This window comes from Dermacentor silvarum, chromosome 11 (genome assembly GCF_013339745.2).
Source record: "Dermacentor silvarum isolate Dsil-2018 chromosome 11, BIME_Dsil_1.4, whole genome shotgun sequence".
NCBI lineage: Eukaryota > Metazoa > Arthropoda > Arachnida > Ixodida > Ixodidae > Dermacentor > Dermacentor silvarum.
In genome coordinates, this window is record NC_051164.1 from 72,926,023 (window position 1) to 72,952,777 (window position 26,755).

At 46.2% G+C, this 26,755-nt stretch overlaps 1 protein-coding gene across 1 annotated transcript in view; it reads left to right on the forward strand.

Moving 5' to 3' along the window:
- Nucleotides 1–26,755, forward strand: part of LOC119432876 (lysosomal protective protein-like) — a 30,783-nt gene extending 4,028 nt beyond the window's left edge. Inside the window, exons 3-11 of the mRNA XM_049658876.1 lie at nt 7,640–7,802; nt 8,649–8,894; nt 10,332–10,423; nt 13,873–13,975; nt 14,862–15,054; nt 16,319–16,443; nt 22,687–22,846; nt 24,558–24,650; nt 26,314–26,755. Of these exons, the coding sequence (XP_049514833.1) occupies nt 7,640–7,802; nt 8,649–8,894; nt 10,332–10,423; nt 13,873–13,975; nt 14,862–14,975 (718 nt within the window). The 3' untranslated portion in view covers nt 14,976–15,054; nt 16,319–16,443; nt 22,687–22,846; nt 24,558–24,650; nt 26,314–26,755. The remainder of the gene's footprint in view (nt 1–7,639; nt 7,803–8,648; nt 8,895–10,331; nt 10,424–13,872; nt 13,976–14,861; nt 15,055–16,318; nt 16,444–22,686; nt 22,847–24,557; nt 24,651–26,313) is intronic.

The following is a 26,755-nucleotide window of genomic DNA, read 5'->3' on the forward strand; positions in this document are numbered from 1 at the left end:
AGCGCGCTGAGACGCTTGGCGCGTTTTGATTTGGCCTTACCGAAGCGCAGTTAGAAAGTAGGTGAGAGCTTGCGTGGATAAGGAACACGCGGAAAACTCGGGCTTACGAGAGCGAAAGTGACGGTGATTTGTCGTCGCGGCGACGCCCCCTACCCTCACGTAACACCTGGTGCGCTACTGCCAAGATGGGTGACACTATCGGCCGCTCTGCTCCGTCAAGGAGCACTCGTGCCATGGCGTCACAGCCAATGGGAATTTAAGTGCCGTTTCGCTACTACATACCCCGGATCCCGGCTTTTTTGCTGAATGAGCCATTTACCGCTTTCGCTTCAGTAATAGCCAAATTGGGCTACTTCTCATCCGAGTTTAAGTCAAAAAGTTTTTTTACGGCTAAACTGTATATGGCTACGATCCGGGATTTTATGGCGTCCGCGCGGAAACACTCTGCCCTAAATCTGTCCCCTAAAAAGTGAGAGTTAAAGAGCCAGCAATAAAAGCACACGCATATCGCCGCTCGCGTCGGAGCTCGGTTTAACGGCAACCCGAGTCTAAAACTATGTGTCTCTGTGAATTGATGACGTAGTGCGTGGCGTAGCGTGCGCCTCATAAGGCGACCAAGGGGAAAGGGTTGGCGCTCAGCGCGACCGCGCGAACGCGCTCGTGCCAATGCTTGTCTTGTCTTGTTTCCAAAACTTTGGCTCATACCCACTACGGGGGATTTGCCAAGAAGCAGGCGGTTTCAACTATGTTTAAGGGAAATTTTTCCAACGACGGCGATGCAGATTAAGTTTTTGTTAAATACTATTAAGAATTTTGAGATAAACTAATTTTGTCATAAAGAAGTGAAATAATAGGAATAATTCATAATTATAGAAATTCAGCAAGGTACTCTTTTTGTATCTCTAATGAAATTCTAAACTGCATGTTAGCTATTTCACAAGCTGCTTGCTAGCGCCCCCTACCTTGTACACCGCGATCTGCGGCCGAGACGCGTCTATTGTGTTGTGGGATTGTGTGACAGTGCGAGTGCGCGTTCGATAGTGCGACGACGAGGCTGTGCGAGTGTGAGCGCGAGTTACCGTGTGCGTGTTCGACGGACGCTATGTGCGAGTTCCTGTGCGATAAACGTGAGCCCCTGCGTTGCTTTCTGTGTGAGCACTCTTCCCTTTCCCTTTTCCCTTATTAAACCAAGTTTCATTCAATCAAACCACTGTGACCTGTGAGACGCGACTGTCTTCTACATCTCAGAAGTGGGATTACTAGGCCCAACGGCGGTCTTCAACACCTCAGAAGCAGGATTACTAGGCCCAACGGCAGTCTTCAACACCTCAGAAGCAGGATTACTAGGCCCAACGGCGGTCTTCAACACCTCAGAAGCAGGATTACTAGGCCCAACGGCGGTCTTCAACACCTCAGAATCAGGATTACTAGGCCCAACGGCGGTCTTCAACACCTCAGAAGCAGGATTACTAGGCCTAACGGACTGAGCGGCACCATGAATAGAAGGGAAGTTCGGAGTGGAGACGCCCCAACCGACAGCGACAACGAGAGTGGTGTTACTAGTGAGACTGTGCGTGAGGCGGTTTCCTCCATGGGCACCGACCAAAGTGATGGTGTTACCGTGCGCGAACTATTGAACGCCCTTGTGGAAAAGGACCGCGTCCTAACGACTTTGTTGGAACGCTTGACTCCGTCAGCGACGCCACAGCCCATGTCCGCGGGAACGCCTGGTGGAATCGCTGCGTTCCAAGTGATGCCCGACCTAAGCAACAACATAACAAGCTTTAACGGTTGCGAGGACGCACCCTCAGCAAAGGATTGGATTGAAAATATCCTTACAACTGCGACGCTGCACAGCTGGCCTGAGTCTTTCATGCTTGAGACCGCAAAGTCCCGTTTGACCGGACCGGCGAGAGACTGGCTGCGTTCGAGGAGATCCGAAGTCAAAACTTGGAGCGATTTTGAAGAGCGTTTTCGGCGAACCTTCGTGAGCCAGACGCGTGCGGCGGAACGCTGGCGCAAAATGCACGAGCGAGTGCAACAGCGCAACGAAAGCTCGGTGGCCTATTTTCACGCCAAGGTGCGGTTGTGCAAGGAGGCGAACTTGGATTTTTGGGACACTCGTGAGCAGGTAATTACAGGACTACGTTCGAAACAACTCAGCACGATGTTACTCGGAAAAAGTCATGAGGACGACGACGATATTCTGCACGACATTCAGGAATTCGAGAGGATCGAGCGTGAAAGGCAAGCGTTTTTTGGTTCAGCGCGCGACCATAGAGCGGCGAGCAACGAAGCACGTGCTCCGTACGTGAGCGCGTTGTATGAAAGAAAATCCGTCGAGGAGGGAAGTGCCAAGGACAGGCGACCCCCTCTGACTAACGAAAAAGGAGAGCGAAAGTGCTACAACTGTAGCCAGTACGGACATATAGCGAGAGACTGTCCGCAACCAAAACGACCGATGAAATGTCTCCTCTGCAACGGAACAGATCACACGCAGCGTCACTGCAAGGAGGCACAGCAGCGCAACGAGGCGCACACAGTAACCGAGCCAGTACGTGAAATCAAGAGCGCAAGCGTTTTGCTGAAGGAAGTCACTTTGAATGGAAAGTTCACTGTCGTTGGACTCATTGATACAGGCAGTTCTGGCTGTCTCTTGCGTGCCTCCGGAGCAGCGCGATGTGGCATAGAAATCGTTCCTGAGACAACAGACCTGTATGGGTTTGGAAATAGCACTGTGCCTGCAGCAAAAAGCATTGGAAGGTGCAGGGCCGATTTATGCATTGACGGTGTTTTGGCAAAGGACATACCCATCCTTGTAGTTCCAGATGAAGCCCAATCTGTCGATTTGCTGGTCGGAAGGACATTCACAGAGTTGCCTTACATCGCGTATGCAAGAATTGGAGGTTCTCTGCGGTTTTGGCATTGTAGTGACGTTCCGTTCGCTCATCAGGAGCCCTATGAAAGTCACCAAAGAATGCAGCCTGCGGACCAAGCTGCAGCCGTGATGTCGGAATCGGAAAGCGTGCCGGTTGAAAACAACGTGAGAAAAGCTGCGTCGGAAGAAAAGGCCCCTGCGGATGACAAACAGGATGACGGAAACTCTGCTGCTGAGGAGAGAAGTGACGATGAGGAGCCAAAGCTTGGCCTGCTGTACCAGCCACTGGAGCTGTCAGGTTCCCGGCAGCGCAAGAAGGTTGAGCGGCTGGACGTGAGCTTCCGCACAGCGGCACGCGAGCGGCCCCCACCAGAGCAAGGAAAAGGCACACCACTGGGTGACTGCCCCCGAATCGAGCACAACATCAAACGTGAGCGCTTGGAGAGTCTCAATGCCTTGCATCGACTGCTATTTGGCCACCCAGGAGCGCCATCAGAGATCAAGAAGAATTTGCGCAAGTTCAGTGGGTTTCCCTTTGAGAAAGACTCTGCAGAGTATGTGAAGAGACAAAAGATGTTTGCAAAGCTCAAAAAGACTGCCCACAAGGACTTGCTGGGTATGCTTGACTTGGAGAAGAGTGACACGATCGAGGAGTGCACGGATCGCATTCTCAACTTCCTGCTCAAGCCCTTTGAAAACAAGAAGCCGCTGCCACCTACCAAGAAGGGAAAGAAAAAGTCTATGACACATGCTTCCGCTGGCAAGGGTCAGACGAAGAAACAAAAGACGGCAACTCCCAAGGCAGAGAAGGGGAAGGCATCTCGAAAGCGGCCTGCAAAGAAGACAAGCACTCCTGTCAAGTGGAGGAAAGTAGCAAAGAAAGAGGAGTCCGACGAGGACGACAAGTCTGACGAGAAAGAGGTGCCTGTGCCAACTGAACGACAACTGTTAAGCCGCTGCAAAGTGAACGTTGGACCAGAAGTGACTGATTTAGTCGTTTGTGCTCGAAATGTTTTGTGCTTACCAGAATGCTTTAAAAGAGATGGTAAGGTGTTACGCTCCAGTTCAGATTTATTTAAATTCTCATCTAGCTTATTTTGTTGCATATTAATCCTGCTGTTATTGAAGCTTGTGATTTGTATTTGTGGAGTGAATCGTACTGTATTGCCCGTCATCACAACAGTGAAAGACCCAGAGCACCGAGATTGGGATGCTAAGCTCAAGTATGTTCAATGTAGCTTAAACTATGCTGTGAGTAAGAGCTCGGGAAAGACCCCTTATGAAATGCTTCATGGTCACAAACCCGTCTTTTATGGTTTAGCCCTGCAAGAGGAGAAAATGGACAGTGAAGACGCTTGGAAAGACCCGAGTGAGCTCAGAGAAACTGCACGGCAGCACTTGCTAGAAGAACAAGCAAAAAGTAAGCGGGCATACGACACCCGGCATTATCCTGCAAGGATGTATGATGTGGGCGAAGTGGTATTTTCGAAGACAGCGCCCCAACACACGGGAAATCCAACTAAAACACAACCCAAGTACAGAGGCCCCTTGGTAATAACTGAAGTGTTGCCTGCCGACACGTACAGAGTGGCAGAGCTCAACAAGAACTCTGGTAAGAGGTACGCAACGACGGCGCACGTTTCGCAATTGAAGGCGTGGTCATCGACAACCAAAACGTCTCATCTAGACGACGACGAGGAGTCAGATGAATCCGAGCACCAACTTGACCAGGATCAGTACGACGAGCCTTTGGCAGTTAGACGCCCACGCAGGCAACGAGTAGTACCTGCCAGACTACGCGACTGCATACCATAAGACAGCTAGCGTTCTTCGTGTGTGTGTGTGTGTGTTACTGCGATTACCTTAACGAGGACGTTAAGATTTCAGGACGGCCGAGATGTTAGCTATTTCACAAGCTGCTTGCTAGCGCCCCCTACCTTGTACACCGCGATCTGCGGCCGAGACGCGTCTATTGTGTTGTGGGATTGTGTGACAGTGCGAGTGCGCGTTCGATAGTGCGACGACGAGGCTGTGCGAGTGTGAGCGCGAGTTACCGTGTGCGTGTTCGACGGACGCTATGTGCGAGTTCCTGTGCGATAAACGTGAGCCCCTGCGTTGCTTTCTGTGTGAGCACTCTTCCCTTTCCCTTTTCCCTTATTAAACCAAGTTTCATTCAATCAAACCACTGTGACCTGTGAGACGCGACTGTCTTCTACATGCACGAAAAGCATCCCTGTGACAGTGGCCCAGTGAAGTCGCCCCAAAGGAGAGATTGGTTGGTGAGGTTAATAATAGGCCAAGTTTTCGAAATGCAATTTCTAAGATTTTTCTTTCTCTTAAAAATCGGCACCAAATCTCACTTGTTCGCCTTGTTCGTCGTCATCTTCTTCCACTGCTGGCTCTATTGCCGCTCATCATTACAGCGTATCTCTTCCGTCGTCGTAATGGGCAGGCGCGTTTCTGGGGTATGAGCCATTGCTTAAGAGGGTATGTCCGTCTTATGTGACGGACAGATGTAATAACAAAGGTAATACGTGCATGTGTGTGCGTACTTGTTCTCACCCTGACCACCGATTAGGACAATAAATATGTTCGAACCTTTGTTCAAAATTGTGTGTCCCCTCTGTGTCGTGCGCTAAACAGCTTCGCTGGTCATGCACCTTCACAGAGTGGAATGGTTCCTGAGTTTTTTCGGCTGTGTGGCTATTTTGGGGCTCAATTTTCCTCATTCTCACACACCAAAACCCAATTTTGAACCCCCCCCCCCCCCCCCAATTTACAACTAGTCTCTCCCGGAACCACTAGATAAGCTACGCTGAGGAGCGGACGAACGCCAGATCATTTTACCTAATGACAATTTGCAGATGTCTTTCGCATACCTAATTCAGCAACAGAAAAAATGGAGGAAATCATGCGTGGGGATTCCGATGACTAGGTACCTTGCTTCGCTGATCAATTTACCGAAGTGCTGTAGTTGCTACTTTGTTAAAGTACAAAGTAGAAACTGAGGTGCAGCTGCCATCGGTTGTACTGCATTTTGTCTTGTAATTTGTTTCATTGTATCGTGTATTGTGTTGCGAAATCGTCGTTAGCTATATAACTGTGCTGAATGCATGCCACTTCTCAGCGCGCTTTTTGAGTGTTGTTTTTGGGGAGTGATTTTCCCCCTTTTTTGTTTAGAAAAAGAAACTAACAGACTGCACTTGTCATAATGTTCGCATTTACGTTATTATTATTTTGTCTGTGGGTTTGCACTTGCTGCACTCCTTAAACTGGTGTTGCGAGTTTTGGTGCAGGCAAAAAAGTGAAGCATGTCATCTTGTGACCAAGTATGTGACATCGCCTCTATGCTCCTCGCATAAATCAGCAATGAATCGTCGGCCGAGTAACCCTGACTTAAAACATAAGCCTGTGCATTTGCCTTTGAATTTAGCGCCTTTTTGAGGGATTCTTCAGTGGCTATAGCGCAAGCATCTGGTGAAATCTCGGCCTTCTGCTTTCCATGTAAAAAATCTAATATGTCGATTTCCGTGCGCAAAATTAATGTGATATGGCTGGAATCAGGTCATAAGAAGCAATAATTTCTGGCTACTTTTAGGCTACCTACAACTTTTGCTTTTGGCTACGGTTGGGCTACTAGGAAGGCCAATTCGACGGCCTGGGGTTGGAGTAATTTGGTGACCCGGGTTCAGTTGAACGCAGGTGGTTCAAGACAAGACTTGCATCATTTTGCTTCGAATTGCAGTAGCAGTCAATAAAGTGAACTGTCTCATCAGGTAACCATGCTGATTAAATGGAAATTCAAAAGCTCCACATGGACTTTCTATGACAGGACTTGTCTGAAATGAAACCCTTTCGTTTCATACACGAGTCACGGTTCAAAAGTAGAGTTGACTATGCCTCTGTGATTTGCTCAGCTTTTGTATAGAGAGTGTGATAATGGAGCAAATAAACCATTTGTCTATTCTTATATCACACGCCGCATAACTTGTGAAGCAGCCTAAATAAATAAAAAAAAACACATTTGCACAGTAAGTATACAAAACCAAAACGGAATACGATCGATTGCTGCTTGGAACTTAAGAAAAATCGTACTTAGGCAACTAAAATTATAAAAAGAATATACGAGCCACTGGCACGTAAATAAAATAATGAAATCAAATAAAGCCTTGCGATACACTTGTCACAGAAAGTAAAACAACACCTTTTTTTCGTTTGGTCTAAAGATATTCGCCTGAAAATGGCATTCTTCTAAGCACCAGGTATTGAGCTCAAATCTAGGCTGATCCCTGGCGGTAGAATGCGGCGGCCGTGCAATGGGAAAGAAGGGTTGGTGGAGTTTAAAAGCTTCAGATGGGGCTAAACCTAAATGTGAACTCTCCGCTTCCACGTCTATGGTGGCCCAATGATTCCTTTGCGCACTGCGTGAATCGGTGTATAAGCAAAGCTTTGTCGAACCGGCAAGGCGAAGGCGGTGCATCTTGACCAGAGATGCACAGAGACCACTACGCCAACTAACCTCGATACAGCGCCACCACCGACCACAGCATCTAAACCTATGGACGCCACAAAACTTTCGCTTGAGAGAACCTGCGCTTTACGAGAGCAGGCGTGCGTGCGTGCTTTCGAAATCTCGCGCTCTCGCGCGCCGTTACTCGAGTACGCGTTTTGCAGTCTGTACACTTTCTAAAACCGGAGGGCAGAGCTTTATCAATGAAATAAGAAGGTAACCTGCGATCAGGCATCACTCACATTCTTAAGGTTCGTAGCGAGCCAAGGCACGCCAGAGAAGGACCCCGTCCTGCTGTGGCTGGATGGAGGCCCGGGATGCAGCGCCATGGTGACCGTGCTCAAAGAACACGGCCCGTTTCGCGTCGCCGACGAAGGAAAAAGTCTCGTTGTGAACCCATACAGCTGGAACAAGGTGAGACACGTTAGCAGCGGCACCCCTGTTGCCAAATTTCATAATCGTTCACACAGGCGTTGCTCAATTCGCAACCATTGTTGCTTATTTTAGAAGAGGGGCAGAAGGGAGAAGCGGGGATCAGAGGTAAAAGAAACATTATCGGAAGTTTCATTTCAGCTACAACTAGTGCCACTAAAGTAGTGTACTCACAGAAATTAGAAAGTCATGTTAAATGGACCGATGTGCCTTACGTATCGCGCGCACAAGTTCGACGTAAAAGTTGAGCACTGGTGGCAACGCACAACATAGTAAATGCATGGGAACTAAATGTATGAGAAAATCATTGCGAAATGTGTCACCTCACAAAATGATTTTATCAACACCGTGATTCAACCTCAAAATCAAAATCAAATGACCACAGTTCCATCTCTTCGCAAATTGAGATCGCCCTCTGCGAAAAGCAAACCCATAGAACGTTCCTAAGGTCCAGTTCGCCCTGCTTTAGCGTATACGCCAAGACTCCACCTTTAAGAATAAGATGTGATCACTTATCTCCCGTATTGAAATACAACGAATGGTCTGATTAGGTAACCGCTGATGCAATTTGCGCGGTATGTGCAGTACTTGCAAGAAAATCACGTCCAGAAAGACACTAGTGAACTACATTTATAGCGACATTAGTTACTAGCGGGAAACGCAATATTTGCCACTTGTCATGCAATATGAGCACCTGTACAACTTATTAAATGACGGCGAGTAGCGATGGTAGGCATATGTATCTGAAACTTAGTACACTAACTTTGCTTATGTTCAAAGCTACACGCTACGCTCCTGGGGTGCAACCAAAAACTTGCGCTTTCGCAGCTTGCCAACGTGCTGTATTTGGAGGCACCCGCATCTGTCGGCTTCTCCTACGACCTCGCGGCCAACTACACCAGCAACGATGACTCCACTGTTGACGACATACGAGGTGCCCTGGTGGATTTCTTCAACAAGTTCGGCAGCTTGAAGGCGAATGATTTCTACCTCTCTGGCAAGGGCAGCGCTGCCACCTACGTCGCCATGTTGGCATCCCGCCTGCTCAAAGATCCCAAGGGAATCAAGTTGAAGGTATACGTTCCTTCCTTCACTCGTTCATATTCTGGAAGAAGGAAAAAAAAAGAAACCTCTACTTTTTTATCCTTGGTCAACCCTCCATAGATAACTGCTACCTGATGCACTCCACAGACATGGTTATTGGGATTTGCGATGTCTGGAGTGGTCGTTGTAGGTGGTTCCTATGGCAATTTTTTTGCCGAAGTATTCTAAGTTACTACCGGCACACTGCGTACATTTACTACGTGACCAGTTGGCTGCCAAACGTTAAGAAACGAGAGTGCTAAACTGATCTGATTGGTAAGACTGAAGCATATATATATATATATATATATATATATATATATATATATATATATATATAGTTTTCACATGTCACACACGTTGCCGGCAATTAACTTTCAGTCTTCTGGGTTGTGGTGCGTTTACAAGCCAGTTTTTTATTTTCTTTTGTAGATATTTTACAGCTTTGGTACTTGTTCCTTCTGGATCTTTACACTATAAATTGTTATCTTTCTTTGTGGATTGTGGCACCTTTGGCTTCCGTTCTGATCATATTAGTTTGCATTGCGTTTACATTGCAGGTGTACCTAGCAACATATACAGCGTAGGGAAACACACACACACACACTCGAGGGGCGCCAAAAGTAACGAGGATATTTTACTGAGGCGGAAGGTCAATTATTCCTGACGCGAGCGGCTAGACGCGCGTACTACGCTATCGTCTCCACCAATTAACCATGGACAGCGTGCGTGTGTGCAGTTTGTCTGCTCAGTGCACTGCGCTATTCTGAGCCGTTGTCACCGTTTGCGTCGGTTTTGCAATTAGGGACGTCAAGGAAAAGCGTGCGTACATCAACTTATCTTTTCTCGTGCCAAATTTCGTTTATATGAAAGATCTTGCCCCAAATATGTACACACAAGGTCAGACAGTTCGCCAGCTATATTGCGTTGATGTACCCAAGCGGTCGCGCGATGCACTTAGACCGAAATGCTCCAATCATTCGTCCCATTTCAGGCCGGAAGTGAGACGCGCTCCCGTCCGCACAGCATAGATCGTACATCCCTTCCCGCCAAAAATGGCATTACACCGTTACCGCGTATACCTCAGCCTTTCTACTCCCCTTATCTTGCACCATCCCATTTCTTATTACCAGGCTTGAAAAATCGTGGGCGAGATAAACAAGAAATCGACTAGACCACTGAGGGTCATCAGTTCGCAAGCGCTGCTGAACGGTCGTGAGCAATAAATAAAGAAGAAAGACAAGTACGTACATTGCGTTGGAAGAGGAATGCAAATTAAAAAAAAATAAGCAATATGGTCCTCCTTCATATACGTTCGTTTGCGCGGCTCGTTAGAGCCATCGTTCATTTTGACCCTTTCATTTATTATGAAGTAGACGCACCGCACATCTACCATAGAATCGAGACATTTATTGCTGTCCTTTTCAGGGATACGCCATCGGAAACGGGGCGCTTGACTTTCGCTCTAATGGGAACTCTCTCATCCTATTCGGGCAGTACCACGGCATACTGGACACACAGTGAGTATGAATGTTTGGGAACCATTATTTCTAACATTTGGGGCAGAAACTTGGAGGTTAACAAAGAAGCTCGAGAACAAGTTAAGGACCACACAAAGAGCAATGGAACAAAAATCTTAGGACTAACGTTAAGAGACAGGAAAAGAGCGGTGTGGATCAGAGAACAATCGGGGATAGCCGACATTCTAGTTGACATTAAGCGGAAGAAATGGAGCTGCGCAGGCCATGTAATGCGTAGGATGGATTACCGGTGGACCATTAGGGTTACAGAATGGATACCAAGAGAAGGGAAGCGCAGTCGAGGTCGGCAGAAAACCAGATGGGATGATGAAGTTAGGAAATTTGCAGGCGCAAGTTGGAATACGCTGGCGCAAGACAGGGGTGATTGGAGATCGCAGGGAGAGGCCTTCGTCCTGCAGTGGACACAAAATACAGGCTGATGATGATGGTGATGATTGCTAACTCTGCCAACTCAGAGAACATAATAAATTGGGCAAGTATACGCACGTGCTATACTTATTTTCGCAAACATTGGAAAACCTCATATGCGTTTTTTTTTTGACGGACATGAATGTCATTTGCTGCGTGTCTATCCGCTCTCCATTGCGGTGGCGTTTCTAACGCCCTCGTTTCAAAATCCTCAATCCTTATTTATTTATTTATTTATTTATTTATTTATTTATTTATTTATTTATTTATTTATTTTACCCTCAAGCGCACAGAGCTTTACAGAGGGGAGTGGGGTACATAAATAGTAAACAAAATAGAAAATGTAATAATATGTACAATTCTAATGACATCTACAATACAAAGGACGAGACAATGTTAGGCTAATACAACAAAAGCAGGAATGAAGATACAATGCGAAGAACCGCGTTAAGAAAAAAAAAGAAAAAAAAACTTCATGCGTCATCAAATAAGTGAATGTAAATGGTTACACAAAATTGATCATGGTCTGCAATGGAAACAATATCTGAGGGAAGGTGGTTCCAGTCACTGGACGTGCGTGGGACGAAAGAATAAAAGAAAGTGTTAGTGCGGCAAGTAGTAACGTATACCTTATGGTGGTGATCTAAGCGTACTGAACGATAAGATGGGGTTGCTCACCTTTCTCGAAGGCATACATTCGACTGGTACTTTCGAGCGCTCTAGAGCACTCCGTGGTTGCGGTGTACATTCGACTTAGTCGGAATCTAGTGCATGGCTGTTCCATTGAAAGCACCATGCTGCACATAATAAACACGAGGAGGCACGACCGAGATCCAACAGAGTATTATTTCGATCATGTGGCTCCATTCGATTGGCTCCAGGAGAAGCTGAATATTCGGCTTGGGCATGTTTTGTTTTTCTCCATTGTCTGTAGGTGTACCCATAACGAGTCAGAACACGGCGGGAAACAGTTGAATGCGCAAAAACGTTTGAATGTTGTTCCTCGTCGTGAATAACAGCAGATCTGTTTCTATATTTCTCCCCGAAAGATGTGAAGGAATATAACCTAGAGCAGAAATTTATTTCAAACCAGCACTTGCCACATGCCACTTTGATAAATCCCGATTTATGCGTTTTTTTTAATTTAATGACCTCTTCCTTGGGGTAAATGACTGATGCTTCCTTCAATATCGACTATCGATTGAATAATATATTTTATATTTGATAATAAGTTATCCATCTGTATATTATTTATTGATGCTTCTTCGTTTAGGACAAGAACCCGACTACGTCGTAAGGATTAATTTCAGCCAACTAGGCGTTTTCATCATTCAAGGAAACTTCAGCGAATGGAGATTCCTGCGTTCCTAGAGCGTGTTGATGTGAAAATAACCAATGGAGATTGAATACAGGGGCCGTTTTAAGTCAGGATGTTTTTATGTAGGTTCTATTCGCTTCGTATAACCTGCCGCAGTAAGTGGCCGATGCTAGTTTTATCGAAGACCTGGCTCTCTACGTTTTCCAATCATTAAAATACTTCTTCTGGCATCGTGCCAGCCAATGACGGACGGGAAATCGATGGAAAAAATGTCGCAGTTTTGCCCGAGAGGCGAAGCATGAATTGGGATAGCCAATTAGTAGAGAGCTATTCGGAGTAGGGATAGTAGTTTTATCGGCTGCATAAACTTGGACACATTCGCTTAATAATTGAATTAACAAGCGTGGTGCCAGCGCGCACAAGCAAACATGAATTGATCAGACTCAATGACTGCAGGAAACCACTGTCAAAACGCTGGCAGCAAGTGCAGCCGCCGCAGCGAGCGAAGGTTCGTGCGGTCCATCACTTCAACAGAAACTGAGCGGCGAATGCACAGCGCATACAAAGGTCAGAGCCGTGTGAAGATCGCTTTTAAGAGACGGTGCGGGAGACCGCCGCAGCTGGGCCAAGTACAAGCGCATGATGTTGGCAGAGTAGAAGCTCCTCCCCCCCCTTCCTCCTTCCCACGCTGCCTTCACGCTTTCCTCCTTTCGCGTGGGAGATTGAGTGGCCAGTTCCCCTTGCGCCCGGTTGCAAGATACGCATTTGGTGCCGCAGCACAGCGTCACCCCGCCTCCCTCCCTCTCTCCCTCCCTCCCATACCCTCCACGGCCTTTCGCGCGACGGAAGTCGCGTTTGCTTTCCGCCGTGCCTTCGCTTTCCGTGATAGCGCGCGTCCCCCGCGTGCTTTCACTCGCGCATACGGCGCGCGGCGACGATTTTATCGCCCTTGGACTTTATACGGAACCTCACGGCAATGGCATCCGCTTGAAGTGTCCATATATGCTATCGCAATAAAAGTAAAAGCATCCTTACATAATACGGCCCAACGCCACGTTTTAGGCAGAAGAATCCTAGATGCATATAAAGCTCTCAGTGGTTTTCCTATGCAGGTTGTAACCTCCTCGAGCAGTACGAAAGCGAGCACTCAGGTCGCTTTCAAGAGGCCGTATACAGTGGTACCCATATAGGGGTTCAATGAGGCTACATGTTCGACGGGAAAGCTACCAGTTACATATGAACATGTCAGTTTTGAAACCGCATACCACGGGTTGCTTAGAAAGGAATTCCATGGTTGCTTTCATATTACACACGAAAGAGAGAGAGAGAGAGCGAGAGTACGTTTGATGTAAATTGGAGAGGTTTGCCCTGCCGTACACCTAGCATGTTACTACAGTTAAACGCAATGTTAAATAAAATGATACACACAATCCCTTGCGACAATTAACACGTACCTAGCACACACGAAAATAATTAAGGCATCTCGTTTAGACCAGCGTTTGGCAGAAAAGTTGAAACTCCCATGTAGCGCGGTATTGACGCACACGCGGCATTAGTCCATGCTGACTACTGTATAAATGTAGGATATTGGAAACGGTAAAATTAGCGTCACACTTATGTAGCTCTATTTTCACCTGCGATAATATGCGAAAGTGCGCACATTGTAACGGATATTTTTGTACCCTGTTTCCCTGTGGAACAGGGTGTGGAGCCAGCTGATGTCTTCGTGCTGCAACAGCAGCGCCTCTGAAGAGACGTGCAGCTTCGTCGAGCCGCCTTTCATATCTGTGGACTGCGCCACTGCAGTAAGTATACAGATTTTCCTGAGCAGCAATATCGTGCTGTTCTACACCGTAATCCTTGGCGACGAAAGTCCGCGTTTGCGCATGCGCCGAGACCTTTTTCAACCTTTTTGTTACACATACCGCGCGGGGATAGCGTCGCCGAAAAAAAAATCTGTCTTGTATACGCATGTTTCATAAATTTCGCGCTTATAGTCTTATTATATCGAGAGCAAAAGAGCCCAGGCAATAAGACTATTCTATTCAGGTGCTGTCTGTTCAATAGTAAGTTTCTGAAATTGAAGACGTTTGAAATTTCGTATAACCTTGAAGCGGTTCTCAATGGACCCGGGCGGCGATATTTACTGAAACGAGCGAGATATTTTTGAGGAAGTAGTTATTACGTAGAAGTCCCGATGATTGCTGTTGTCGACAGCATGTGTTCAAGTGGGGTTGACATTCTTCGTTCTATCAGACAGAAATATTTTGCTTAAGGCGAATTCCCTGAAAATTCACGAACTTGTATTATAATGCACGGGAAATATTCAAATTTTTTACCTTTGTATGACGTACTTATATAGAAAATACAGGCATAGACGGCTCACTTGAAAACAACTGAAAATTCAAAATTACTAACGCGTTCTCCTGCTTGTACATTTCATAATTCTAAAGAGGACAGCACTCTGTTGAAATCATTTTCTCAACAAGAGGAATTACTTGCTTCTCCGAGGGGCCACGTGAACACACATACAAAATTTATCACGACGTATGTAGAAAGTTCGAAGTATTGCAAGCCCGGATGAATAAAGCAAGCACAGGGAATTAAATGACTGTGCCGTCCCACTATGTTTCCCTTAACTGAAGCCAGACTGGCCAGGCTCACAGCGTGTAAAATTTTCCTATTGCTCAGGTGGAGGTTGCTGCACACTTGATCATAGAGAGGGGCCTCAACAATTATGACTTGTATGACACGTGCGTCGGCTTTCATCCTAACTTGGACTGGCGGTTCGAGCGCCGAACGTGAACAGCGAGACTTGAGGATGATCACACCGCATCACAGGGCTCAGCAGCTCATGCTGCGAAGCCTCAAGGTGAACGAACCGGTGAGTGACGCTTTATTGAACCAACACCGAAATCCTAAGGGCCTTTGTTCACTGCTAATCAGAGCAGACCAATGTGCGCTGCTCTTTGTTTGCAGACAATAAATTCGTAACCTGCCCAAATGTGAGCTAATATCATCGTCGGATAACTGGAATTATTGGAAAGACGTTACTTGCTCCGTGAGTTTGCCGAGTTACTGGTGCTTTTGCGTTGCAATCGGGTCTTCACTGTAGCAGAAGCGTCATTTTTAAACGTTACCACTTGTACCAATCTTCCTCCCTGCGGGCTCTAATGACGTAGTCATTCGTTATATTTTACGAGAAATGAATCTTTCACAATTTCAAACAATTAGTTTTCGAATCTCATACGAGCCGAATAGTTAGAGTATTCGATTCTTATTCAAAATATTCGCAACCAGAATATTCGCCAACCTATACTTTTTAGCATTTCAGTAGTGGTTGCGAGGTCAATTGTTCGCCGTGAACCGTGCATGGCCGAAAAAAAAAGACGGTATCACTGATGCCTAGCTTTGAATAATAAGTTAAATAAAGTATGTGGGACAAGGGCCATCACATATACCAGGCGCGAGGGTAACGTGGTGGTCCCGCCGCTAAAAAAAAAAAGTCAGGATATGACAATTCGTTAGCCGTAAACAATGTACGTATATATGGCAGCGCCGCATCTAAATTTGACTCATACAACACCGAAATGATGTAGGTACAACCTGCTGCAACATGACTGGCTACAACGTTGTCAAGTCATCTCTCGCTGTATCATATTGCACGCTACGGGATCTTTTCAATAGGTGTAAACATTTAGATGAATACACAACATATTTAGTTTAGTGCAGGTAAACTAGATAATGTTTGACGGCCGTTCAGCATGGAGTGACAGCATTCGTCAGTGCCCAGAATATAAATCTGTTCGGTACAAACCTGGTAACAGCTTGAGAACGACCTTCTAATGCTTATTCGCAGTGCACGGAAATGCGAACACTGCAGCATCGATAAAGGTCACGAGGCTTCTTATGTACAATGCAAGACGAATAGCTTCTTTTTTGAACCTTTCCAATTTTCTACAAGTTACGTGAATCATCTGCAACTTTATGTCATCTTATTGTGCCGCTGCTTCGCCAATTCTCTACCAATCGCAGCTGATTTTCTTTCCCGGTGAAGGTGACGTTAATCCTCGCTAAATTAAAACCAGTGAAACTGAAATAAAAGGAAATCTTCAAATAAAGTATTCTGCATCGTGTTTCCTCGTCAGGAGGCAAACCTCAACTCAAACCCACCGTGTGTCACCTTCGACGACGTGGCCACCTATTTGAATCAGCCTCAGGTGCGGAAAGCTTTGCATAACGTAGATTCACCGATGCTCTGGACGCCATGCAGGTGAGTTCTCGCAGTCCTTTTGCCTTCCAAAACTTTACGTTAAATTATACTTCAACAGCGGGTCTAACTTTCATACCTCACGGTAAATGTCGGATGTCGCATGTGCCGTACATTGTCGCAGTGGTAGCAAACTTTTGCACACAGTACAAAGCGAAGCCAGTGTGCACCGATTGAAGGTGCTATCAGAAATAAGTTGGGTTAATGAAAGGGAGTACAAATAATTATTTTAAAAAATCATGCATGTCTCGCGCACGGTGGAACTCGGCCTATAAGCGTAGCTGTGTCCAGCCGTCGAGACAAACCGGCGAATCTCGACAATAAATGCGTAGCGGACTTCGGCGCTGAACGCGCCCAACGAGCATCAGCAAAGGCTACGGAGAAAGAGGTCCCTACACTGAAACGCGACACAGTCCCACTACCGGAAACAGCATGCTGAACCTTCGACACCACAAGGCTCTCGCATCACAGCACGTGCGTCTCAAAGTAGGAGAGAGTAACGCCTTATTTCATGGATGCCACTTCAGCCTGATTGGGTAAGGGGGGAGGGGGTGCGCAAAATGCAAGTAAATGCGAACGAGCAGTTAGCTTTCACTGGCGAAGACCATCAGCGACTGCAGCACTGCCTACGTGGGAATGATACGCCAGTCGGGTGGTTGCAATCGTCGTAGCCTGGTGACGGTGACCGCAGTGGTCACATCGGAAATGCGCTTTGGCTGGGTGGTTAGAATAATGGTCCCAGACTGGGTGACCATCCTGTCGGTATGATGACGTCATGCAGCTGGGAGAGCGCGCAGCGAGAGGCTGACTGCATTCGCGCGGTACATCTGCGCTTAAGCTTTGATGATGGCTCCATAACTGCGCGATCTCTCTAGATTGCCCAGAGCAAGGATAAAACGGGCTCGCAGCTGGTGGAGTAGCAGTTGGCCCCCGCAGGACAATCCTTGGTGTAGCCCGTTCGCATTTGGTGGTCGAAGACGGGCAAGCTTGCGTCGATGTCAGCTAGCATCGAGCGGCCATTCGTTCTCAGGGTCACGACAGAACTCAGAGTGATGAATGGCGTCTGGGAGCTTTTCCAAGGCCATAGACTCGATGGCAGCCTCGGCTGCACGGCGTCGTGCTAGTTCTGGCGAAGACTTCGTCGGCAATCTCACTGCCTCGGATGCCTGCGTGACTAGGAATCCAGCTGATTGCGATGACAACGCCTCTTTCAAGAACCCATTTACAGGAATTCTTCAGGCGCTGAATTGTTGAATATGCTTAGTGGCGGGAGCGACAGGCGCGTACAGTGACTTGCGAGTCGGCATCTGCATCTCTGTTTAACACGGGGGCTGCTCGATGCTTGCACTGATTTCAGCTCTCAAAGAGCTAGTTGGAGTTGCTGGAAGATTATTATGCATGCCATTGAGGCCACACACTTCACAGACCACCAAAATAGGAGAAGGAGCCAAAGAAAACTATTGAATTTAATGAAGAAGTGATGCGCTTCAAGGCATATTTCAGAAGCGGGGACGTCATACAGGTAGCGTCTGTCAGTTTCAATGAGTAATTACGTAGAGAATAGAACTGGCCGCCAGCACATCTGCTGGACTAGTACAGAAATGCCTAAACCAACTCGTTATGTGTGTGCTATTCTGTGTGGAGCTATTGTATTGGGCGAGGCAGCAGTAGCAGCCATCGTCAGCGAAGTTCTGGAGGCTTCGCTAAGAAAAAAGACAGCAGAGCTGTGCGACCTTGCCGAATCACAACCGAATTTCCAGTGATTTGGTTCTTTCGAGCAATTGCAATAAGAATTTCAGTAGCCGGTAACTAAATTTCATACTTTAAAACAGTGCACGTATATGACTGGCCAGTTTGAAACGTTGCCGCGTATGTTTCCGAACGCTCGGCAGGCAATTTTTTACACAGGCTGGTCAAACTTCATGCACACAGTATTTACTTAACCACAGAATTGGCCATATTTCCCCGCCGGAGACGTTTTCACTAAATTTGATATCCGTTGCGTTCGCAGTTCTCCCAAGGCAGCGGTATAAATTATGTGTTATTCATAAAACATACAGCAACCAGGATTACTTACATACTTAATTTACTACAAAGGCCTAATTAGTCCACAGACGGAACTTCGCCTACATATTACCCATAACCTGCTCCTAATTGTAAACAAATATAAACAAAATGATAATTTATTGATCGACGACGTGAGGAATCATCATCATCATCATCTTATATTTTATGTCCACCGCAGGACGAAGAGAAATATTGTAAAAGTACTGAAAGTTGGGCGAGTGGGTAGCTATTCATCTTGAAACTGCAGCACGCACACAAGAAACGAGGACAATAAGGCAAAAGTGACAGACAGGCGCTGACTCGCAACTCGGTTTATTTTTGGAGGGAAATTACACACATATATATTCCCAGTCTAACTAAAGTGAGCATGTGCAAGAGCATGTGGAATAGAAATAAAATAATAAATACATATTGAAAAAATACATACACAGAACTTCTACGTATCTTAACAACATCAGGTGGCGCTCAAAAAGGCAAATTTATTGTCAGTTAGGGTTAGAGATGGCTCACTTAGGCACATATCAGTACGCTTTTTGATATGGAAGGCCTCGGTTAATTCGGGTGTTACTGTGGACCTGTTCTCAAACCAGGTCCGAGCAGCGGCATCACAAAAATGTGGCCCGACTATTACTAACTGAATGAACAAGCGTGGTGTGAGCGCGCACAAGCAAACATAAATAGATCACACTGAATGACCGCAGACAACGACTGTCAAAACGCTGGCAGCAAACGCATATACGTCGCAGCGGGCGAAGGTATGTGCGGTCTATCGCTTCAACGGAAACTGAGCGGCGAATGCACAGCGCATAGAAAAGGTCAGAGCCGTGTGGAGATAAGAGACAGTGCGGCCGGCGAGCGACGAGCGCGGTTGTTGGCAGAGTAGAAGTGCTGTTGACGTTGGTGTTGTCCTCCGGTTTCGGGCTTGGATCGCGGCTTTGCAGGGGCGTTCGCTGCATGAACGCACTAGCACCTCCACCAGATGTCACGTAGTAGTGACAGGGAAGAGAACAGTCGTAAAACTGTATGACGAAACTGATTCTTTATTGGGCGAACCTGTGCCCACTAAAGCCCCTCTATATAAAAAGTAGCGACACTCTCTCCTCCGCCCTCACTCCTCCTCCTCGTTTCTCCTCTCTTTCGCGCTCCCTCCTCGACCGTGGCGCCGCCTACACCGCTTGAGCGTAGCAGACGACCTTTCGCCGAGTGAATGCACGCTTAGCAAGGCGGTGCGCTTTGAGCGTTTGCTTTCTAGCTTCGAGTAACTTCGTGTACAGCTTAGAATTTCTGTAAGGAGGGTTATACAAATTTAGTGACGGCAGGTTTTTTTCTTCCTGTTTTGAAAACTTTTAAGTACCTAAGCGAGCGCAAACGCCGTACCACGAAGACTCCGAATGTATCGCGTGCTCTACAATTCTGTACGTAACATTTGTCACGCACGTGTCGCAAGATCTTGTTGCGAATTGGTGTAAATAACACGTTTATGATCGAAGGTCAATATCTTAGACTTGAGCAAGGCCTCGGTAACCTAAATAATCCGCGCCGTCCATACCATGTGAATTCGCGGCGCGTATCATCTATGACCTAAAAAGGCTGGCAGAGGGCACAAACAACCGCTGCTCTGAAGGTTCGATAGGGCATTACAAGCGACAAAGCCGCCAACATGCGTGCTTGCCAATCTTCTAAGCACGCGCGAAGGCTCGCGTGCCCGCGAATGCAAGCCTGTAGGCGTACAAAACGAATAAGCGCGCTGAATACACGTCCAAATACACCAAAGTATACACGTACTCGCAACTTACCTCGCACCGTCGTGTGGAATGTGTTGCTCTGAAGTTCTTCCTTTCAATTCGATGAATCCACGTTTTTTCTTCCTTAACCCGTCGCGCTTACCGGACGGTACCGAAAAGTGTCTCTTGCCTTTGCTACAAGTATTCTGGCATCCGAAGGCGCAGCAAGCCATGGTTATGGAAAATGCCGTGAAGCGACGTCGCACTTGCCACAAAACTTAGTTTAACGCATTCTCAAACTGAAACAACGAGGAAGAGCAACGGTACCAACGTGTGCACCTCGCCAGTCGGTAGACGCTTATCAGGCGAAAATGGCGATGGAGCGTGATCGTAAACAAACTGCAGCCAGCGCCCGGAAGCGCGACGGTCCACGTGATGCCATTAGGCCAATACCGACGCGGCGTCGGCCTCGGACAGGGTGTGCGAGGAGCAGGCGGCATTCTTCAAAGCGTGACACTACTTTTTATATAGAGGGGCTTTAGTGCCCACAAAAGAAAGCTACGCTCAAAGCACAACGATAGCGGCGAACACAGTCGGCGATCGTCGAAATCTGATCAGCGGCGAAACGCGTCGGCTTTTATACGTGAGTCATGGAAGGTTCCAGATTAATCCCTGGTACCCGCGTGTCTTCCAGAAAGTTCTAGACAATTCGTGTCGCTCATACAATCAGATTACATGGGCGTCGGTGATTACAGACGACGGATCGATAACGTTGGAGAAGATTCCGATGCAGGCGCGTCCTGCGCCGAGCGATAACGTTTAACATTTGCTAGCCGGTGGAAAGCGGCCACCGGTGAAAGATAAACATGTATACGTGTCAATATATTTTTTCAAAATGTCTTTATTATTTTATTTCTATTCCGCATGCTCGTGCACATGCTCACTTTAGTCAGACTGGGTATATATATGCGTGTAATTTCCCTCCAAAAATAAACTGAGTTGCGAGTCAGCGCCTGTCTGTAACCTTTGCCTTATTGTCCTAGTTTCTTGTGTGCGCGCTGCAGTTTCAAGACGAAGAGAAATAGAAAGGTCTCAGTAATTGTTTGCAATTTTCTTATCAGGGGGAACGTTAAAGTTTTGCCACACAATGCTCTTATGATGGAATTTTTCCATTTCTTCCGAATATTGACTTGGTGTAACGCGGAGTTCTCTCGACACAATGACAAATATAGCTGATAATGGCCGCGTGACGCTTCAGAACACTTTAACATTTTGTTTTGTTTTTAGCAAAAGCTGTATGTGAATCCACCCATGTTTAACTTCAGACACGAATTCGCAGGGGTGTGATTGGACGGGTGAACGCTAAGCAAGATAAATGCGGGCACTCGAAACGACCTTAAGAGGCTGTAGTGCCTGCACACATAACCACGAACAAAATGTCCACTGAGACTAAATGTTCAATCAGAAGGCTACTTGTCACATTTATATGTCGGCTGCAAATCTACACATCACGTATAATCGTTTTCTAAAAAAATAAATTTAGTGGTTCCCCCTCATATACCTTATGGCCACCGTAGCTTAAATATCAGGTTACATGGACCCGTAAGTACAGCCATATTTACTACTTCTATAGACGTACCGGCGTCTATTCAGTTATTCAAAAATGCCTCACAGGTTCAAGCAGCTGTATTGTGTGAGAGGGGGATTATACAATATATATCTTCATAAGTGGAATCATTAGAAAGAATTCAAAGAGACAACGCGGATATAAGTCGTATACGAAAGGTACATAAAACAAAGTGAGGTTACATAATAGTTAGCGGTACGCGATATATACTATTCGGAATAGATGGTGACATACACAATGTAAGGGTACATCATTTAACACTGTCCAATTACACAAAAGTAATGTAAGCGTACATCTCTCGACATTGCCAAATACAGAAGTTAGCGAGAAGCTTGTACATAATCAATGGAGGTAGTAGTATGGAAGTAGTAATAGTATAAGTTTTCAAACGCCCAATTCCTGTATGTGACCGAAGCATTCTACGTCTTCTTTCACTGAGCTTGGCGCGTCTGCCTGGTCGGTTTGTTGCCGCAGAGTAAGGTGAGCCGATCCTGGAGGCAGTGGAATCCGCGGTCGCGTGGGTCACGTGGTGGTGTCTCCGCATCTTGACGGGCAGGCACATAATTGATATGCCGCAATATAGTATAGCAGAAGGGGAAGTTTAAAAGTATTAATTTATCGATTCATGAAATCTTCGCCTCACAAAGAGCCCAACATGTACTATGCATCTGCATAATGTTTTTTGTTTCACAATTCAATGCCTCACATATTAACGAAACTTGCTCTACCTTATTTTTACATTGCGTTACAATATACAAGAGTTTGGCTTGGAGAATGCATGTTCTGCTTTTCTGAGCGTTGTGTCTTCTTCTTTTTTTTTTTCTGCAGCGACCGTCTACTTTACGCCACCCAGTATATCACGCTGCGAGACGTCATCAAACAGCTTGTAGACTCGGGACAACTGAAGTCATTGTTCTACAACGGAGACACGGACTTGACTTGCAATGTTGTTGGCAACCAAATCTTCGTCGATAGTCTTGGTTACGAGGTGATCACTGTTTACTCATCTCCCTTTGCGCATGAATCTTTTCGACCACAATTTCGAGATCGTAGCGGGCAAGAATATAAATTTTTTTCTTGGCTGTAGAGCGACTGCTTCGGAAAGACGGTGATACCGGAATCAATGTCCTGAAGAGGAATAATGTTTTTCTACAACTGTCATGTTTTAGATCTGAGCAATCCATAGGTGCTTCATTATACTCGTGGGAAGGTTGACAATATGTTGTTTCACATAACTTTCACATGGCGAATTGTAAATGGGTTCCTACTCACTGCCTAATTTATATAAACAATCAAAAGAAAATGAAGCATTGCCTAGAGATTCTTAAGTGCAAAGTATTTAGTGCCTTCAGAGAATTCTCATGTTTTAACTCGACGGAAGAAACAGACAACGTGAGCTTTGCAGCGAGAAACGGGATAGAACTGAAATGCCTTGTCTTTAGGTAGAAACTAATGCTCGCTTATGGACGGAGTTTCAACGATATATACTAAGGGATGTCCTCGAATGCTTCCTCACCACAGGAGGTCACCGTCGAGGTGATTCTCGCAGAAACACGGGCGAGGTTTGGCCCGCAATGCTTCAGTTTTTGTAACTTGCCGCTATAGTTGTCGAGCACATGCTTGCGCTTGCATCTCTCAGGCAGGAACATGCGCTCTACAACGAGTGCATACAGGTGACATTATTCTGTGTTTTCTTCTGTGGGCTGGATTTTGTGTATTTATGGGACTGGAATTAGTGCGTTAGTGTTTTTTCTGCGACATTTTTTTTACGAGCGTCCGTACTGTTTCCATGACACTTGACGTAATTATGTGACTTGGCTGTGAAGAGTGCGCGTGTTTCACTTATTTATGAGACTAGAGTTTGAGGTTAAGTGTGTGTGACATATTCGTATGATTTTATTGTAGCTTTTAGCAGGCTCTTACGTGATTTTTCTATTATTATGGCCTTCATTGGACATATCTATAGCTGGAAACCCCTATCAGGCGCCAATTAAAGGCACCAACGCATCATCCTATAGAGCCGCTGGTGCGGGACCTAAAAGCTGCAGTGTTAGTTCTTTAACGAAAATGCGGCATCTCCTAGTAAGCGTAAATATGTTCTTGATGGTACAGCTAAGTGTTTCGAAGCATCAATTGTAGTGAGCTATACTTTTATACAAACTTGTATGATTTCGTTTGTGACGGAGCCTCTGATATGAATAGGCACTTGGTGTAGCTTTTAGCAGGCTCTTACGTGATTTTTCTATGCGTTACTTAACTTCATTGGACTCCGCACGCCTCTAAGGACATTTCTAGGCCTTCCCACTCCACCCCGGGCCTGAGCCTGGAAACCCCTGCAGACTCTGCAGCAAGGCCTTCCATCTCACGTGCACCAATTAAAGGCACCAACAGAACCACTTACCGATTTCATCTCCATTCGTCATACGGAACCTAAAGAGCCATATCCACGGGGTGAATGATGATGAGTGGGCGAAGCTCCGGAGGGAATCATCAGATCTCCCGCTTGACGTGCGGGACATAAAAGCTGCAGTGCTTGTTCTTTAACGAAAATGCGGCATCTCCTAGTAAGCGTAAATATGCTCTGTGATGAAGTTCTTTTTTTTTTCTTCTCTTGACTTACAGCTAAAAAATATAGCATCTGTGAAATATATAATAGTTTCGTGTTTTGAGTTACTACCTTCTCGAACCCTCATCTTCAGGTTCTTTCCGAATACAAGCCTTGGAAACTTGGCGACCAGGTATCAGGGTACTACCAGACATACAAAGGAAACGTCACCTTCGTAACGATCAAGGTAAGATTTGCGCGTACAAGCTTCATTAGCTATATAGTTCAAGACGAATTCTTAAGGGGTCACCGACTCACAATAACAAATTTAAGCGAAATGCTTCACTACTACGACGGCCAACTATCATCCTGCTCTCACTCAAATATTACAATAAAATGTCACCGACCAGAGCTTGCAACCAGGGATAAATTCTCGTTACTTGTACGAGTGCAAGTATAACGACTGCAATTATGACAAACGTTTACCAGCAGTTTAACGATGAACGTTATCCACAACTGTTGAGAGGACCTGCAGCCACCTGCATTTTTTGTAAATGCAGTAAACACTGGTTACAACGAAATCGCCGGGAAAGGAAATCTACTTTGTTCAAGCGGTATGTTGTTTAAAGCCAAGTTGCTGTAAAAACAGCCTTATTGTAAGGGTGGTACTTGCGTTCCAACATCGCGGCATATCATAAAATCTGCACAGAAACACATACATGCCCTATAGTAAGGGGCATGACGTGGATAACTTGTGCTGAAGCAATTTACGTGATAAACCCAGGCCTAAGATGCTGCCGCCACGTTGAGCATTAACCTTCGCAGCGCTCTTTGCATCCTCAGGTGATCTGAAGAATCACAAAGCGTCAAGGTGTATGCTGCACTGTGTGGTTCTGCGTGGAGTTCCATGTCGCACTTTGGAATAAGTATAGTCTGGCGCCACTGAACATCGTGTAACCCCCTCAAAAAGGCATGCACTGAGATTCGGACCACGATAATCTTCTAATAAAGCGATATTTCGGATAAAACGACTTCGTTATGACGACGATTTACTGTAGTTTCATTCTTTGGCAGACCATTTGTTATCCGTATAACGCCACCGGCCGTGGTTGCTCAGTGGCTATGGTGTTGGGCTGCTGAAAACGAGGTCGCGGGATCGAATCCCGGCCACAGCGGCCGCATTTCGATGGGGGCGAAATGCGAAAACACCCGTGTATTTAGATTTAAGTGCACGTTAAGGAACCCCAGGTGGTCCAAATTTCCGGAGTCCCCCACTACGGCGTGCCTCATAATCAGATCGTGGTTTTGGCACGTAAAACGCCATAATTTAATTTTCCGTATAACGCTAGAAACTTGAGGCAATATTACAGCGCAATTGTACGTATGAAGGTCATCACAAGCAATTAGCCATGTAATCAGGCATATCTATTCGCCACGCAATGGCGATATTTTGATGACTGGTTCTACCTGTCTTGCACCGTAGACTTTTTTTGTAAGGTCAAACAGCTTTAACTGTGGCATATACAGCCATTTAAATGAAAATGTTTAAGTAGTTCTTATCGAAAAATTGTATTAGTGGCTCAAAGAGCTTGTCCTGCATGAACAAACGCATATAACTGCTGCCAGACCAGTTCTAAGATTGGCGGCTTTGAGAAATCTCTCTGGTGTAGCCTTAGTTGATGGACAGAGCCGCCACCAAAATGTGAATATCTGCTTTCAATTCTAGCATAGAACACATAACACAGAAACTTAGGGCGCTGTCTCATGACTGCCGGGTGTTCAAATAGCGTCAGTTAGCAGAAGGCGTTCTGTGGTATTGCCATTGTGTCACAGAGCTGAGAAAGCAGACACGTCACTTACGCATGCCGGGAAGAAGGAAACCTTCAGGTGTTCGCATTTCTTTCTGACAGGGGGCCGGCCATCTCGCTGCACAAACCAAGGCGGAGGAAGCGCTTCACGTGATTTCTCGACTGCTCAAGGGCGACGTACATTGAAGTGAACTGTATTCGCAAATTACTTTGTTCAAATAAAAAAGAAAAAAAAAGAAGAAGAAAACTTGCTAACAGTTACAGGCTCTCAAACATGTTTGCACCCTTAATGGTGTACCTCGTATTAATTCCATAGGCCAGCAACCTCACTCATGAGTCGACTCACTGATACTCGGACCGACCCGTGAGTGAGCCCAGCTGAGTAGAATTTCGGCGAGTCTGAGACCGAGTGAGCCCGGCTAAATCAAATTTTAGTGAGTCTGAGTGAGCGGTGCTGAATAAAATTTCTGTTAGTGAGTCCGAGTGTGCCCGACCGAATAAAAGTTTTGTGAGTCTGATTCCGAATGAGCCCTGATAAAAAAAA